The following is a 15,366-nucleotide window of genomic DNA, read 5'->3' as shown; positions in this document are numbered from 1 at the left end:
TCTTTTAACGAATGCATAAAAATGAGTGGTTCGGATCGTTGATATCACGTTTCCAATGTTTATGATTAACTGAAATATTAGTCGATATTATATAATTTATAGAGACTTTATAAACTCCAAGCAATAATTCCACTACCCATAAAACTCTGAATGGGATATCAATGATCTGAACTTTTCATTTTTTTGCATCCGCTAAAAGATCATGTTTTTAAAAGAGAAAATTTGAAAAAATTAATTTCGGTGAGAAAAATGAAAAGTAAACGTAAACGACAATCAACAGTTAAATTTAAATCTATGGTTTATGAGATTATAATGACGAATTTCAGAGTTAACTCCTTTACAAAAATTATAGAGTTTGTCATTACGAACGTTTGTATATTTTTTAAATATTTTTCACACTTCTACATTAATTAAAAATTTATTAAAAAAACTTTACTACACTAATAGCCATGAGATTTTATCTCACATAATTGAGATTAAATCCGTACCATTGGATTTTATATCTCACTTATATGATTATATCTGATGAGATTGATATCACTCTATCGATCTTTTCTCTCAAACTCAGCGTACAAAACAAAACTCCAATCTCCAGTTTCCCATTTTCTCTGTCTCAACTAGGGCTGGGCAAACGGGTCCTGGACCCGCGGGTAGGGGCGGGTACCCGTTGTTTGGGACGGGTAAGGGCCGGGTCCAAAATTTCTAAACACAAAACGGGGCGGGGCGGTTCGGGTATACCATATTAACGGGGCGGGGCGGATCTTGAAATAGAAGTGGACGGGCCCCCGGCCCGGCCCGTTTCTAGAATGAATAATAGAAGAAAAATTGTTTCCTCTTCCTAGTCTTCTCGAACTCTCCTCCCGACTCCTCTCATTTCACTCAGACCTCTCTCCTCCTAACTCTCTCCGATCATCCTAGCTCCATACACCACCGCTACCATCATCACTCATACCTCTCTCATCCTGATTTGCTTCTATCTTCCTCCCTCCGTCCGCTGCCATCATCATCAAGCTTCGATCTATTTTCCTGACTCACTCTCTGGAAATCAGTTTCTCTCCCTCTGACAAACTTAAAGGGACGAACAATGAAGTCGAATAACTCGTGTACCCAGCAAGGTAAATATTTTCTTCTGCTTCCTTTCATTTGCTGCGATTTTCACATGGATCTTGCTTGTTTTTTGGTTGTGATTTGATTGAAATGGTCATCTGGGTCTGTTTTTATTTGATTTTTGGAGCTGGGTTTTTGTTCTTTTGGGATTTAGTTTGGTTTCTCTGTTGAAATGTGTTGGGGGTGAGTTGGATTTGCGGTGAGTGAGTTCTCTGGGTTTACATTTTTATGTTCAAAATGAAATTAGGGTTTTCTAGATTTAGGGGTTTTGTTGAGTTCTTAAATTAAGGTGAAATTGTGTGTGTGATGTTCTTGTTTTTGGTGGGGTTTTAGTGGCGGCATTGATGTCGGTGAAGAGAGATATGAAGGATGAGTTGCTTGTGATGGCCGGTTGGGATATAAACTCCGTTGATCCTTGCACTTGGAACATGGTTGGTTGCTCCACTGAGGGCTTTGTAATCGGAGGAAAGGCTCGCAATTTTGGTGGTGTGATGGTGCCGGATTTGAAGGGGGTTGGGAAAAAGGGTTTGGAATGGGATTTGAATGATTTTAAATTGGAGAAACGGAGAAGGGATGTTTTTGTGGAAAACCGAGAGTTGAATAATGAAGCTGCGTCTCTGAATCTTAAACTCGGCGGGCAAACTTATCCCATTATGGAAGAAGTACAAACCGGGAAGAAAACAAAGACAATTGGGAATTTGGGACTACTTCAAACCGTGCAGTTTGTCAGGTGGAGGACTGTAAGACTGATCTTAGCAAATATGCACTGTAAGTACTTGCCTTATTCATTGTACACTTCTGTCTTAGTGAAGCATTCTATCTCAGACTTATTTGAATCCACATATTATGCCATATATAAATTGCAGCTAGTAGTTCTGATCAAACAAAGGATCAGGATGTCGTATCTCATTTGTTGAGGAGCTTAGCCAATCTTATTTGAATTGTATTTTGAACTTCAGATGTATTTGTCTAGATGAGATAATATTCTTGTATCTCCTGTATAGAAAGATCGTACAGCAGCATTATATAGATTAATGTGAATCACAAAGTTTACATGGTATTCGAGCCTCTGACCCTCTTCTAGGATCATTTTTTTCCCAATCTCATGGCTTCTCTTGTATCCCCAATATTTCTAATCTGGTGTTTGTCAACCTTTATGAAACGAATTACCTCCAATGGGAATGTCAGGTGAAAACCCTTCTTGGTTGGCCAAAATTACTAGCAATTTATTGATCTATCTCATCCTTGTCCTGCACCGACTGCTGTCACCAAGTATATATTTTCTGCTGTCAATCATGTTGATCACTGTCATGGCACCCGGAGTTCCCCCAAACACTTCAGATGCATGGTAAAAAATAAGTTGTGCACCCTTAATCTGGTAAGTTAATTAATTAAGGGCAATGATCATATGAACTGTCCCAGTGAAGTGATCAAGGGAACTCCAGGGAACAGCTGACAATCTCTCTCTCACTTTTGTGGTTTCTTGGCAAGGCAATGCAGTTTTGTGCAGATTGCAATCTGTGCAATCTGTGCAGTTTTCTGTACAGTTTTGTGCAGATTGCAATCTGTGCAGTTTTGCAATATGTGCAGTTTGCAATCTGTGCAGTTTTGTGCAGATTGCAATCTGTGCAGTTTTTGTGCAGATTGCAATCTGCAATCCGTACAAATTTTTTTTTTTTTTCAAACAACCAAAAAAAAAAAGAAAAAAAAAAGGACCCGTGGACCCGGCTCGAACCGGCCCATTTCAACCGGGCCGGGTAATGTCCGGTTCTTATATTAGAAAATGTAATCCCCGGCCCGGCCCGCCCCGTTCTCTTTGAACCTAGGTCCGGTCCGGTCCCTTCAAAATTGGGCCCGGCCCGGCCCGTGCCCAGCCCTAGTCTCAACTCTCATGTTCACTCTCTCTCTGGGTCTCTCCCATCCCCATCTCTCGCTCGGTCTCTCTCTCAGTAATTTCTTTAAGGTAATTTCAATCGGGGTTTATGTAGATTTAGGGATTATATGCTTTTTTTCTCCTTAATATCACTTGTATTTACAATTAAAATACTCTATATGTCATTTTGTTTCTTTCTATCAATCATTGTTCTGCGCACACCAAGTAAGAATGCATGGTTTTTCTTCCCTCTTGGTTCACTCAGAATTATCAAATTTTATAATCCATGATTTGCAGATAATAGCCAAATCTTGATTATTAATATCAAGTGAAAGATAATTAATTTGCTAATGGCGTATGTGGAAAATTGGAAATTGTCTACTTCTTGACGAGTGGTCGATTTCGAGTCGGGTTATATTACCCGTTTATTTTAACAAATGTTACGTGACACGATTTGTTAAAATATCGAATATGTTACGAAAACAACACAAATTGAAGGAAAATGATTCTCGCCGGATCCTTTTCTTAGGGATTCCATGATCTCATCCGTTCATTATATATCGTGGGATCAGTTTTCATTAGATATTATTCATATTTAATTTTAAATTTTAAATTTTGAATGGTTTCTAATCGTATAATATACAATGAACCGATGAAATCACGGGATCCCAGGATCCTAAGAAAAGATCCAACGAGGATCCCTCCCCGAATTGAATACCAAGTCTATTATTTTCGTCTTTTTTTTTTTTTTGTACCGCCACAAACGTGGTTGAAAGTGTGTAAATTTTGATTTACTTCCTAATGTTCTTGTCTTTGTTGCGTTGCAGCTTGTTTTGTAGGTACTTGCTAAAAAAAACGAAAATGTCGGACTGAGAAGTCTGCCAAAAAATATACACCATCATTGGCATATGGAAAGTCAGAAAGATTACTCACGCAAATAGTTCACTCCAACAATTGGCTTCTCCCTTTCAAATTTTCAATGACCAGGTATTGATTTTTGCCTAGAGAAATAGTTTTCCACTGCCAAAGTATAGCCTTCTTTTTCATTTCTTCTAAGCCAGCTGGTCTGATGAAACTAATCCGTGTTGACTATGGCTAGCAGCAAAAAATACAAGGAGCCCCCACCTTTTTGGATGTAATTATATGCTCTCATTATCAAACAAAAAACAATAATTGAGAATTTAAGATAAAGGCTACAAAATAGTACATTTGCGCACAAAGAAAATACAAAATAGTCCGTTTTCCTGGTCTGGGATGGCAGCCTCTCCTTGTTCTAAACTTTTTGTAAAAAAAAAAAAGAAAGAAAAGAAACTCCAAATATCATAGTTTTTTTTTTTTTCTTTTACCGAACAGTAATTAGATACGTTATGATCGAATATCAACACATGAACAATGTATAATGTATTCGAACAAGAATCCACTTAACTGATGATTAAGATTAACAACTGACGAGGCATTTCTAATCAATTTTTTTTATGGTAATATGCATGGAGTGCATGTGCTAGAATGGCATTTATGATTTCTCACATGGCAGTCTGCTGATGATATAAGATTGTACAAATAAAAGGGCTGACAAGCAAAGCCACCTAGAGAAGAGAGGCTTACATAAAACAAAAACATCGTTATTTTAGTGTTCCGAATTTATCACATGTCGACAACAATACGTGTTGTAACTTTACTAATGATCACTTGCTATGTTTGGGAGACTAAAGTAAAAGTGTATACAAGTCCTTATTCAGCTAGCTAATCACCATTAGTGTTTGAGGTAATAGCATAGAAACTATGTTGTCGAATTCATACCCTCAACAATAATCAAGTGATCAATTTAAAAAAGCTAAGATTAAAAGCGTACCAAATTTGGGACGCTAGGAGCAAAGCGTACACAGTTTCAGATAAGTTCTTACCCAACCAGCCAGCCACAGTAGGGTTTGAGCTACACGTGAAATTGAATTCAGATGCTGCCATGAAAGAGTACAGACATGAAGAGAAGAGAAAGGCAGCCAGATCGGTTAGGTTAGTAATTGTAGTACTTTCTGCAATAACAAGCAAAGAACCAATAACATGTGGCCGCAATTGCAGCGGCAAAATCAATCAGAAAGATACAACAAAAAAATTTCACCGATTTCTGATGATAAACATTGCTTGTTGCTTTTTGAGCATTAGTTACCCAAAAAATGTAGGGTTTGTTACTTGCCCTTGCAAGATAAGGCATCTAAGGATTTGCAAGGAAGAAATCATGAAGAGTTAAATAGATATGATGGTATGTTAAGTACAGTCCATCAATCATATTGTACCTAAAATTCATGTGAGGGGTTCACATTCATGTGAAGGAGTGATGTTTCGTTGTCCTGGTGTTAATATTCTCATCTTTCTGTCTTTCTTCTCGCGCAATTGAAATCATTTCATAGAAGTATTTTTCCTACTCAAGGCTAGTTATCATGACTTTTGTCAAAGCTTGATTGGCCCATTAATTTTTCTCCAAAATAACAGAAGAAAATAACAAATAAGCGTACGGAAATCTCTACTCAGATTCAATAGTGCATTTTAGCTGGCTATTCTCCATAGGTTTTTCCCTCAAAGAGGATGCAACATTTTAAACAATATGAGTAGTTTTTCTATGATCAAAGATATAGCTTGATGAGGTGTGAATGTGGCTGACCACACAGGGCTCTTAACATATAGCTGTTACCATTTAGGATTATACGTATTTAAGTACAGTATTGTTTACCCCTTTCTCTCTCTTTACACGAATACTCGTCTCTGTCTCTTTCATCACATAACTGGAGCATACAGTACAGTGTTATATGCGAGCCTCTGCATTTTCCTTTTAACCCTAAACATGAACAATTATGGAAATTTAGCAAGGATTTTCTTGAGAGAGACTACAAACCACAAAGTACATACTACACTGCATAACCCTAGTTCAATTACAGAACATGTTCGATATAACCGTTGTACAAAATACATACTACACTACGCATAACCCTAGCTCAGTAACAGGTAGATGTTCAATGTAACCATCGATAAACTGGGCATGGAAGCCCTCAAATCAGATTATCAGAGTCTAGACTAAATGTAGAGCTATTAATCCCAAGATACTGCCTAATACTTTACAGCAACGATTACACTTGAAGCGCGACTTCTCTACCAAGTTACTAACACCCAGCTGCCTTGAGGAAGTTGTCAAATGGACTAGCAGGAGGCAGCCTCATAGCCAACCAGGGGTCCTGTGCCGATGCAGCTCCATGAGCATGCCCAATGTCAATCGTTATCTGCGTGAAAATTAACGTGTTCCAACATCAAATAAAGCATAAAAACAAGTAAACTGCTACATTATAACTAGTTGCTTTCATGAAAAGAAAATTAAATATCAGAGATTCTGAAAAATCAAACTGTCCCCGTGTGGCATCGCAACAGTTCTTCCACAAGCATGGCCAGAGTCCAATTCACTATAACAATCTAAAAAAAAAGAGTGGGGAAACGAAACAAGGTCTGACCTTCTGGAGTGCTGCACGTCCATCTGCAGGAAATGCTGGAAACAATCTGTCACGACCACTGCTCTGATGATTTTCATGGGCCAACCAGTTGGAGAGTTTCTTCCTTGTCCCTGTGCCAAGGGCTTCGCACTGGCTTGCCATGGTGTTGTAGGGGAGAGGTGATGTAGAGACAGTTGTCCCCGCTACTTGACCAGCTACCTCAAGTGCCTAAGAACAATTTTGTTCAGTTTTGGTCAAATATACAAATACATTAAGAATCTGACAACGGTGAAATCTTGTTGAATTTGTGGTTGTGTTGTTTTGTACAAAAAGATGCTTGTAGACAGAGAGGGAGGTGAGAAGGGGAGCAAGTGCTTACCGACTCCATCAGCTGTCCAATGCTGATAACATGGGGCGGTATAGAGGAGGATGTAGGTATTCTGGGAATGAAACGTGAGAGGTCAGCAACAGATGCTTCACTTGTCACATCATCCTCCACTGATGAATTTGATGGAAATTCCTGCAACATGAGGTGGAGTCATTGAGAATACTCAAACTTTCAATGCTATAGCTGTTATCATTGTTGTTTTTCTTAATTGGCATGATGGATGGTTGTGATCAATGTGGAACATAGCAATCCAGCAGTAGCAAGGGAAGCTAGACTAAAGAGTATACCCCATCAAACGATGATTCCTTTGAATGAACAGGCATTTGATTTTGGTCACAGTCAAGCATTGACTGTGGGCCAAACATGAATGCATCATCAGGTGTGAATGACTCTGAAAGTTGGTTTGCCACATCTTCTGCCTTCATCTTTAAAAAGAAAATCAAACAAATCAGAACATGTCTGGTTATATGTGTGCGTGTGTTTGAGAGAGAGAGAGAGAGAGAGAGAGAGAGAGAGAGATCCATAGTAAACCATCATACCTCAGAAACCTTTGATAGGAACTGAACTAAGATTTCCATCATGATATTGTCTGATTCGTATATTTTGTTCCGCAAATCAGATAGTAACGATGAAGCCATCTCGTTATCAGTAACAGATCCATATTTACTAACATCTGCATCACGCTTTACATAAATTTGAAGATCGTCACTGATGCCTAAATATGGATCAACCTGAATCTGAAAGATAGAGGAGATTTGTTATAATGATAATGTGAAAGCCCCCATCACTTAAAAGCCAGAAAACATCATACTACGATTGCTGCAGAGTGTTCAAATAGCAAGAGTATTCAGCATCAGGATAAGGTATACGCACATCATACGGTATAAATGACTTGAGCAGAGGAATATGATAGATCTTAGCCGCAAACATCAACATGCCAATCGAGAGTACAAGCATAGATCTTTGACATGCTGGAGTCAATGTCCCTGCCAAGCATTTAAGACGTTTAAGCACAAGTTAACCCTTTTTTTTATCGGAATTAATGACTGTTTAAGGATTTATGCTGCCCATACCATTGTTAGAATCAAGGGATGTATTCCTCAGAGACAGCAGAAGTTGAATGAAGCGAACCATAAGGTTGTCAGTTGGATTCTGCAAAATTACAAATTCCAACAAATTTGTAAACAATTACAGAAATACTAAACCATGTCGTCATAGCCATGCTAATAGAGGGTATATAAAGGTGAAGTGAGAAGCAACAGAAACATAATACACGACATAAATGAAGAAAAAAGAAGTAACGCAAGAAAAACTTCACCTTCAAATGTGAAGAAATAAGCACTAAAGTAAAAGAATGAGCTATAGCCTCAATATTTGAAGGCAAATTATCAGGGAGATTTGCTTGTATCCAAAACGCAGACAGCAAGTGTGATATTTGATCCTCACTAAACTTCATAACATACGGATCCTGAGGAAAACAAAAGCCCGAAAGTATAGACTTAGTAAAGCAAGTGAAAGTACTCTCCAAATGTGACCAGTTATATAATAATTGAACTTCTTAGTATCTTACTGGCTCTGTTAAGCTGACTGTTCCAGCCGTCCTGTCAATAATTGAGCTAATTTTGTAAACATTAGGGGAATTTTTTCGGTTACACCCCTGCTTCCAGACTTCTTCAGCAGTCTCTCTATCTCTAAAATCATCACAAGCATTACTGTTCCCGTGCTTTTCGGCTTTGGGGCCATCTTTTTCCTTCCTCAGCTTTTCAAGTCTTGCTGTGATTGATGCAAAGGTAGATGCTGTATTCGATTGCCATCCTCTTGATTGGTATCCAAAACCAGATTGTAAAGATGAAGATTCGTGCCGGGGCTGGTTAAAAGTTGGAATGAGAAGAATAGAAAATATTTGGTGTGCTCCAACACGCACCTCAATATCTGGATGCACCATGACTTTCAGAAGTTGGACAAGAAGGGACTCGGGAAACACCTACAAGAAAAAAATTAAAAACGGTTCAGTATGCCGTACTTCAAAGATAATAGCAGAAAACAGTAATATACAGACTTCAATGACATCTAGTAGATAATGTTGCTTATAGAACCATTTTATCACAGTACTGGAAGCATTTTCTTCAATCAAATTAAAAACATAAATTACACATCCACCAAATTACATCTCCCTTGCGTACAAATCCAAATCCAAATTATGTCATCCAAAAGTATTGAACCAATCATTTTTAGCCTTCCCTAATAAGACTTGCAAGTATGTCTTTAATCAACCAACAGTGAATCTGAGTAATTTCCAAGAAAAAATACTAAGAAGCAATGCATAAAAATTTCCAAAAGCAGCAAAAAGTCTAAATTTCCTTCACCTGCTGCGTACGTGAAGAGATCAACGCTAATGAGATCATATGAGCAACAATCATTAAAGATCCAAGTGTTGCCCTAGCAACAATTCCAGATGGCAGATTCTCCAGAGTTATCGCCATCATGTCAAATAGTGGCCGAACATTGCCAATCTATTAAAAAACCAGCGCAGGCTTTTAGTACTAAAAGAAGCACCTCATACTGCAGCAAGTATAAAAACCACAAGTATAGAACTTACGCCTCTCGAAATTTCTAGTAAGCAGTCTTCAATGGAATTTTGTAGCATGATATTAATGTTTGATTCTTGCTCTCCAACTGATTCAGCAGTGGCTTGAAGACTCTTCCTCAAATGCCTACATAGGTCGGAGACAAATCCAATTTCTGCCAACACTGCACCAGATCGAATCTGGCTAGCCAAAGCACTAGCAACTTGAATGACAGAAGATTTGAGTTGTGGATCTTGCGAAATGGTTTTGTGGTCAAGATGACGGATCACATAGGCTAAAATCAACTGTTGATTCCCTGAAGCCAAATGCTGACATTAGAAAATAGCACCTGCGGTAAAGGGTTTGAGTCCATATGTAATTTTGCAAAGAATATCAAGATACCTGAAGCCTCCATAAAGTATGACATATCAGACAAAACCAGCATGGCCAACCCTTGTCGAGGAACCCAGTGGTGCCCAGAATCAAAGTAGACAAACATTGGATCCAATACTCGGCGCATCGTTGTGCTCTCCTTAGATAACTCTATCATTCTCTGAATACAAATTTGAGCCCACACTTTTGGTGTTTCAAACTCTTCTCTGAAACAATGAACAAAAAGTGTTACAAAAGGGCAAATGGATCAAAAGAAAATGCAATAGCATAGTTTACAATTACAAGTATCGACCAACAAGTACAAAACTCTTCCCTTTTAAACTTTCAATAACTCCTACCTCGTCAGAAGAGCAGGATCCTTCTTTTCTGGTCGTGGCCTGATTATCTTGCAGCTAGGACTAGCGTCATCGCCAACTACACCAACTCTGCTTTCACTTCGAACCACTTCATCCACCCAATTATGATGTGGCTGCCCTCTCTCATCATCTTCATTATGTGTATCTGGCTCATAGTTATCCAAGGTGACATGAACAATCTGCACTCACAAGAAAAAGGTTTGCAATGCTCAGTATTAATGAAAGAGTGGTGCCACTGGCTTGATATCTGATTTCGAAAGGACTAGTGCAACAATTAGACATTTAAATGTCCCCGAAAAGTTTGTATAAGATAACAATAATCACTGAAACATTTTTAATAGCTTGAAAAAATGATACTGGAAAAAACTAACCTCATCAAAATCAACAAAAATATATGAAAATTCTGCCATGAATTTCACCTGCCAAGGTGGAAATCTATCAAATTAACATTTTCCAACTAAAAACAACAACAGTCCTTAAGAGTTTCAAGAAGTCAAATCATAAAACTACCATGGCTGAAAGGCACTGCAAACTTGATGCTCTCAAGCTTTGGTGATCTTCACCACTTTGACGTGCAAGCTTACATACTTTGTGAACCAAACTCTCAATGGTATGTGTGTAAGTGCCGTCTGTCTGTTCAGTGATTGCATCAATAAATAAAACAAGACGTTAATCAAATGTATTACTTTTGTACATAAAACTGAAGAATTTCAATCATCCATTAACAGAATAAGAAATGCCACAGGTAACATCAACCATTATAAATACAATGACAAGATACATAAGGTAGAATTTATCCTCACTGTTCACAATTCCACTTTGACAGACAAATTCCATGTCTTACACTTTAGATGGTGTGGCATTCATGATCTAACCTCATGCATAATTCTAGAGCATAACATTGAGTTTTAGCTTAAACCGAAAAGATCTTCTAAAAATTCCATGTAATGTATACAGGTGGATACCTACATCCACAGGACTTGTGTTATGTCATGTTAAGATAGTAAAATTAAGTTTTTATTGTATCTAAAAGAGTGGTTAGATGTCCATAAAGCCGCAAAAGTGGTTTCTTTTTATTGTATCGAAAAGAGTCCATTGTCTACCTATAGACTTGCGACACTACAGCATTGAAAGGCAGATCAAACAACTATTTCGAGAGTGAACTTTGGAATCACCTGACTATAGATGAAATTAGTTAGAGTTTGGCATCCAAGTATGCGCACAGTATCTTGCTTAGAGTTGTCCAGGAGCTCAGTAACCACACTCACCAGACTGACTGCAAAACAAGCCCTGAAAGATATGAAACATATCAATTCAACAAGAGAATTACATTAAAAAATTTGAGAGAGAGAGAGAGAGAGGGACATTTAAAGCACATAAAACATAAGAACATATCCAATAATATATAAGAAAGATACGTTGTTCTTTGCCAATCTAGAAGAGAACAAAGTGAAATTGTGACTTGAGTATAGAGTTTTCCCAGCAAGCCTAATCGTACAAAATTCAATACCTATACAACAATAGTTGCATCCAAGAGACATATCAAACAGACCCTTTTTCCACAAAAATCACTAACAAACTTGTATTCAATGGTGAGAGAGAAAGGAAACAGCTACTTACATCTGCTCCTTACACAGGCAAAGCAACTTGTTGTAAGTGTCTGCAACAATATTGATGAATTTGATGTGCCCCAGTCTAAGCTCTTTGTAGCACCTATCTTCAAGAAATTTAGCAATCTGTTGAAAAATAAGCAACACCTACTGGATTAATAATAGCCTCAACAGTAAGCAATCAGTTTACAGTAAGCCAACTTTTACCGACCAAGAAATATATAAAAGGGATAGAAAATTTCATACCTTTGGGATTCGAAAAGGGTTTTTGGCAGCATATTCACATAACTTAACAATTTTTCTTTCATTGGGAGGGCCATCCTGAAAATTTTGGCACTTAACTTCAGTATGCCAGCTACTGTAAGAAAAGCATACATAATAACTAAATTCGATCTGAAATAGACTAGCAACTAGTTCCTTGTGGAGCATGCTCTGTTATTTTCTAGTCACAGAAGCTTTCAATGGTCGCCACTTTTGGCTTAATTGAGTTCTTGGGTCCAAGTATTCTAAACCTTATGTATAGATAATTAGATAGAACAATATTCTCTTTCCAAACAATCAGGTAGTTGCAACATTCTCAATCCGATAACATCATAATCATTTAGACTTTATGTGTATGATTGACAGTCTTAGTTCATAGTTTGATAACACACACACACACACACACACACACGAACATACACCTGGTACTTACAACGAAGAACCATTGTGAAACTAAGGATGATATCCAGGTTCCATCTAGATTTAATAATTAGAAGAGAAATGAAAATATAAAAAGTTCAAAGGGAATCCCTTTCAAGCATCAGAACCAACTTTTTTAGTAACTCCATTAGTTCCAATCTAAAATTAAGGAATAACCTTCAAGAACGAGAAAACAGATAAACAATTGGAACGGAAAGTCTGACTTTTGTTCCACCAATACCCACACCAAGGCACATGATCAAGCAGTCAAATTACCAACTACTATCTGCCGTTCACAACGAACGTGTCAACAATGCCATAACATTAAAGGGTTTAAGCTAGTATTATACTCACAGGAGACTTGGGAAAGATTTCCGCAAGCAGCTTTTTGTAACGCTTAACAGGTTGTCTAGATCTCGACCTCATAGCAGGGCAGCATATGCACATGCTTTCACACGCCGGGAACAGCTTTCTAGAGATGAGCCCCATTTCCTGAAAATCTAAAAAGCCTGTTCGATTAACCCAACAAATTACAGTAAACAGCAACTTTACAATCCCAGCAGAAAATCCCATATCATACATAACAAATGCATATACTATACGCACTCAAACATTGACATGATGAGGTGCAATAAGAAAACAGAAACAGAAAAAACACACAACAAGAAATATCAAAAGAAAGAAGAATTCCCACAATCTTCTTATTAAAGAAGAAACGGAACGGATGCTAAAAGGAGAAAATTTGAGACTGCATTGATACAAAAATGAACCAAAATACACAAGAAAACTGTATCACAAGAAAAACAAACATGAAAAAAAAAGGATCACAACCAAAATAAAAGTACAAATCAACAACTATTACTCTAAAAAACAGAAACCGAGTAAATAATGATAACCCAGAATCGAAACCCACATAGAAATCCAAATAAACGTGTAAAGTTTTCACCTTTGAGAGAAGAAACAGAAACCCAGAAGAAAATTACAGAGAAAAACACGAAGAAAACCAGCCAAGAACTCACCTTCTTTTTGCAGAGGCAGATCTGGATAGGGAAAATTTTACCTCCAATGGGATTTAATTTAAACAGGAAGAACAAGTAAGCGTGGAAAACAGAGAGTACGAGCTACTTCACTCCACGTGATGGGGTGTCAGTTTTCTCTTCTTCTTTTTCTTCCCTCGTTCTGAAAAAGGCACTGCTTTGTTGGGTCTGTCAGAACTTGGTAGACAAAACTTTCTTTTATTGGTTTTTTGAAGTTTAAATATTTTGCTAATCTAGGGGGAAAGATACTGTCCAAACTAAAATAAGAGGTGAGCTTTTGTTAATTAATCTTGAAAACAGACTAATTTCATTGATTAATTATTTAACTTTTCAAGCTTTTGGGAATGGTAGGGACATAAAAGAACTTACCTTTTATTTGAACTCTTTCTGGGTCTCTGGACTTTCTTTTGAACTTTCAAATATGTAATGATGTGTAATGGGAACTTTTATCCCTATGTTTTTTAAATTGTGTAGGTTGTCATGATAGCAGTATTTTAAGTCAATGCTTATACATAAGACGTTTCAACATTAAAGCGTTTCATAGATTTAAGACGTTCCAACATTAATGTTTATAAGAGTTAAAATAGTTATCGCATCCACCGATTAAACGGCCTCAAGTGACTTAGTCAATGTGTCCAAAAGCAAAAATTGAAAAAAAAAAAAGCCTATTAAAAAATTTTAGTACTATTTTCTGGCAATAAATCCACAATTATAAAAAATCTTCAATGCAATATATTGTATGTAGTTATTTTGTTCATTTTTTAGTTAAAAACTTACATGACAAGAAAGAGAAAATTTTGAGCAAAAAAAAAAAAAAAAGAGAAGAGAAAAATAAATAGAGAAATGCTAAATGGGCTCTTGTAAATGTGAGATTCCCCGTGGACTCTTTGACATCTTATATTTGTGGTAAAATATTTTATAATATTAACATGAGAATTGACGTTAAATTGTGAGATAAAATAAAATTCATAAAAAATCTCACAATTAAAGAATTTTGTCATTGTTTCTCAAATAATTATACAATATGAGACATGTAAATTCATTTTTGAAGAAATTATATGTGATGTCTTGGAGACTCCAAAAAGAGTACAAATAAAGTGGAACAGCCCACGCTTAATCAAGTTTAGGTCCCGTCATTTAATAGATCATAGTGACATTTTTATTTATTTGTAAGTGAAAATTTTTAGATTTATTTTTCACTAAAGACGAATTTAAACCATATTATTATTGCCAATTGTGAAGCTTTGCCCACTCTCTTATATTGTTAGTGTAAATAATCTCATTTATTAAGCAAATACAAATAAATAACGTTTAGGTCCCTTTCCCAATTACAATTAGTGGGGCCTTGGTTTTTGGGTTAAAAATCTTTCCCAAGAATCTTTATTGTTGTTATTCTATGTAGATGCTTGGACAAAGAGGATCATGTGAACTTTGAAATTACCTTCATTAATACATGCATCTCATTGGCTAAGATAATAATGCCCATATTTTATCAAAAACAACACCGAGGCCAGTTTAGGTCGCTTTCGTAAGAAGCATAATTTACATGTTTTGAAAAAAATTCCAGTGGGCCTAACACAATTCAGTACAGTAAGTGTTATAATTTAAGTGGTTGATTTTTTTTTTTTTTTAGTATACAACTACTTGTATTTTGACACTTCGTGACACATTGAAAAATCGCTCGTATGTTATGGTTGTGGAGGTAGCCTTGCATATATTATGTATTTAAAAAGAGTGAATTGCCAATTTAATTCCTGAATTATCACATGAGTGAAAATTGAAGGAAGATTATCTACCCTCTTATTCTCATCCTCTCATCTCACAAATTACTTTTTGTCTTATTATCTCTATAAAAAAAATCAATATAAAATGTTGATA

At 36.7% G+C, this 15,366-nt stretch overlaps 1 protein-coding gene and 1 long non-coding RNA gene across 5 annotated transcripts; one reads left to right on the top strand and one right to left on the bottom strand.

Annotated features, from left to right (window-relative positions):
• The first annotated feature begins 2,986 nt into the window (after positions 1-2,986).
• On the top strand, positions 2,987-4,426 carry LOC148697624 (uncharacterized). The gene is made up of 2 exons (XR_015961832.1): positions 2,987-3,070; positions 3,808-4,426. It is a non-coding gene; the product is annotated as an uncharacterized LOC148697624 (long non-coding RNA).
• Positions 4,427-5,867: 1,441 nt separating this feature from the next.
• LOC137722802 (protein SEMI-ROLLED LEAF 2) lies at positions 5,868-13,866 on the bottom strand. Of its 4 annotated transcripts, none has more exons than XM_088692968.1 (20): positions 13,471-13,866; positions 12,806-12,951; positions 12,017-12,091; positions 11,781-11,896; positions 11,336-11,450; positions 10,671-10,793; positions 10,532-10,579; positions 10,143-10,339; positions 9,821-10,010; positions 9,444-9,740; positions 9,211-9,357; positions 8,415-8,828; positions 8,163-8,312; positions 7,918-7,996; positions 7,718-7,830; positions 7,384-7,581; positions 7,132-7,269; positions 6,836-6,976; positions 6,478-6,684; positions 5,868-6,252 (listed from the first exon to the last, which is right to left on the bottom strand). In XM_088692968.1, exons 2-20 carry the CDS (start codon positions 12,938-12,940, stop codon positions 6,136-6,138), a joined length of 3,000 nt encoding a protein of 999 aa, XP_088549094.1. In that variant the 5' UTR covers positions 12,941-12,951; positions 13,471-13,866; the 3' UTR covers positions 5,868-6,135. The 4 variants fall into 4 exon arrangements, with proteins under 4 accessions (XP_088549094.1, XP_088549095.1, XP_068317998.2 ...); XM_088692969.1 differs by having other exon boundaries at positions 12,806-12,943; positions 13,471-13,675; XM_068461897.2 differs by having other exon boundaries at positions 9,444-9,727; positions 9,814-10,010; positions 13,471-13,658.
• Positions 13,867-15,366: the final 1,500 nt, after the last annotated feature.

Source organism: Pyrus communis, chromosome 4 (genome assembly GCF_041283825.1).
Source record: "Pyrus communis isolate YQ-2024b chromosome 4, ASM4128382v1, whole genome shotgun sequence".
Lineage (NCBI taxonomy): Eukaryota > Viridiplantae > Streptophyta > Magnoliopsida > Rosales > Rosaceae > Pyrus > Pyrus communis.
Note: the sequence above shows the minus strand (reverse complement) of the source record. Positions and strands in the feature narration are given on the sequence as shown.

What these genes read in the sequence shown, in the direction of transcription:
- LOC137722802 (XM_088692968.1), bottom strand. Translation starts at nt 12,940, where the DNA reads ATGGGGCTCATCTCTAGAAAGCTGTTCCCGGCGTGTGAAAGCATGTGC. An exon ending in TGCCTGTGTAAGGAGCAGAT is followed by an intron (nt 11,451 to 11,780) that starts GTAAGTAGCTGT and finishes CATATCTTTCAG; the next exon opens with GGCTTGTTTTGCAGTCAGTC. An exon ending in TGCAGTGCCTTTCAGCCATG is followed by an intron (nt 10,580 to 10,670) that starts GTAGTTTTATGA and finishes CCACCTTGGCAG; the next exon opens with GTGAAATTCATGGCAGAATT.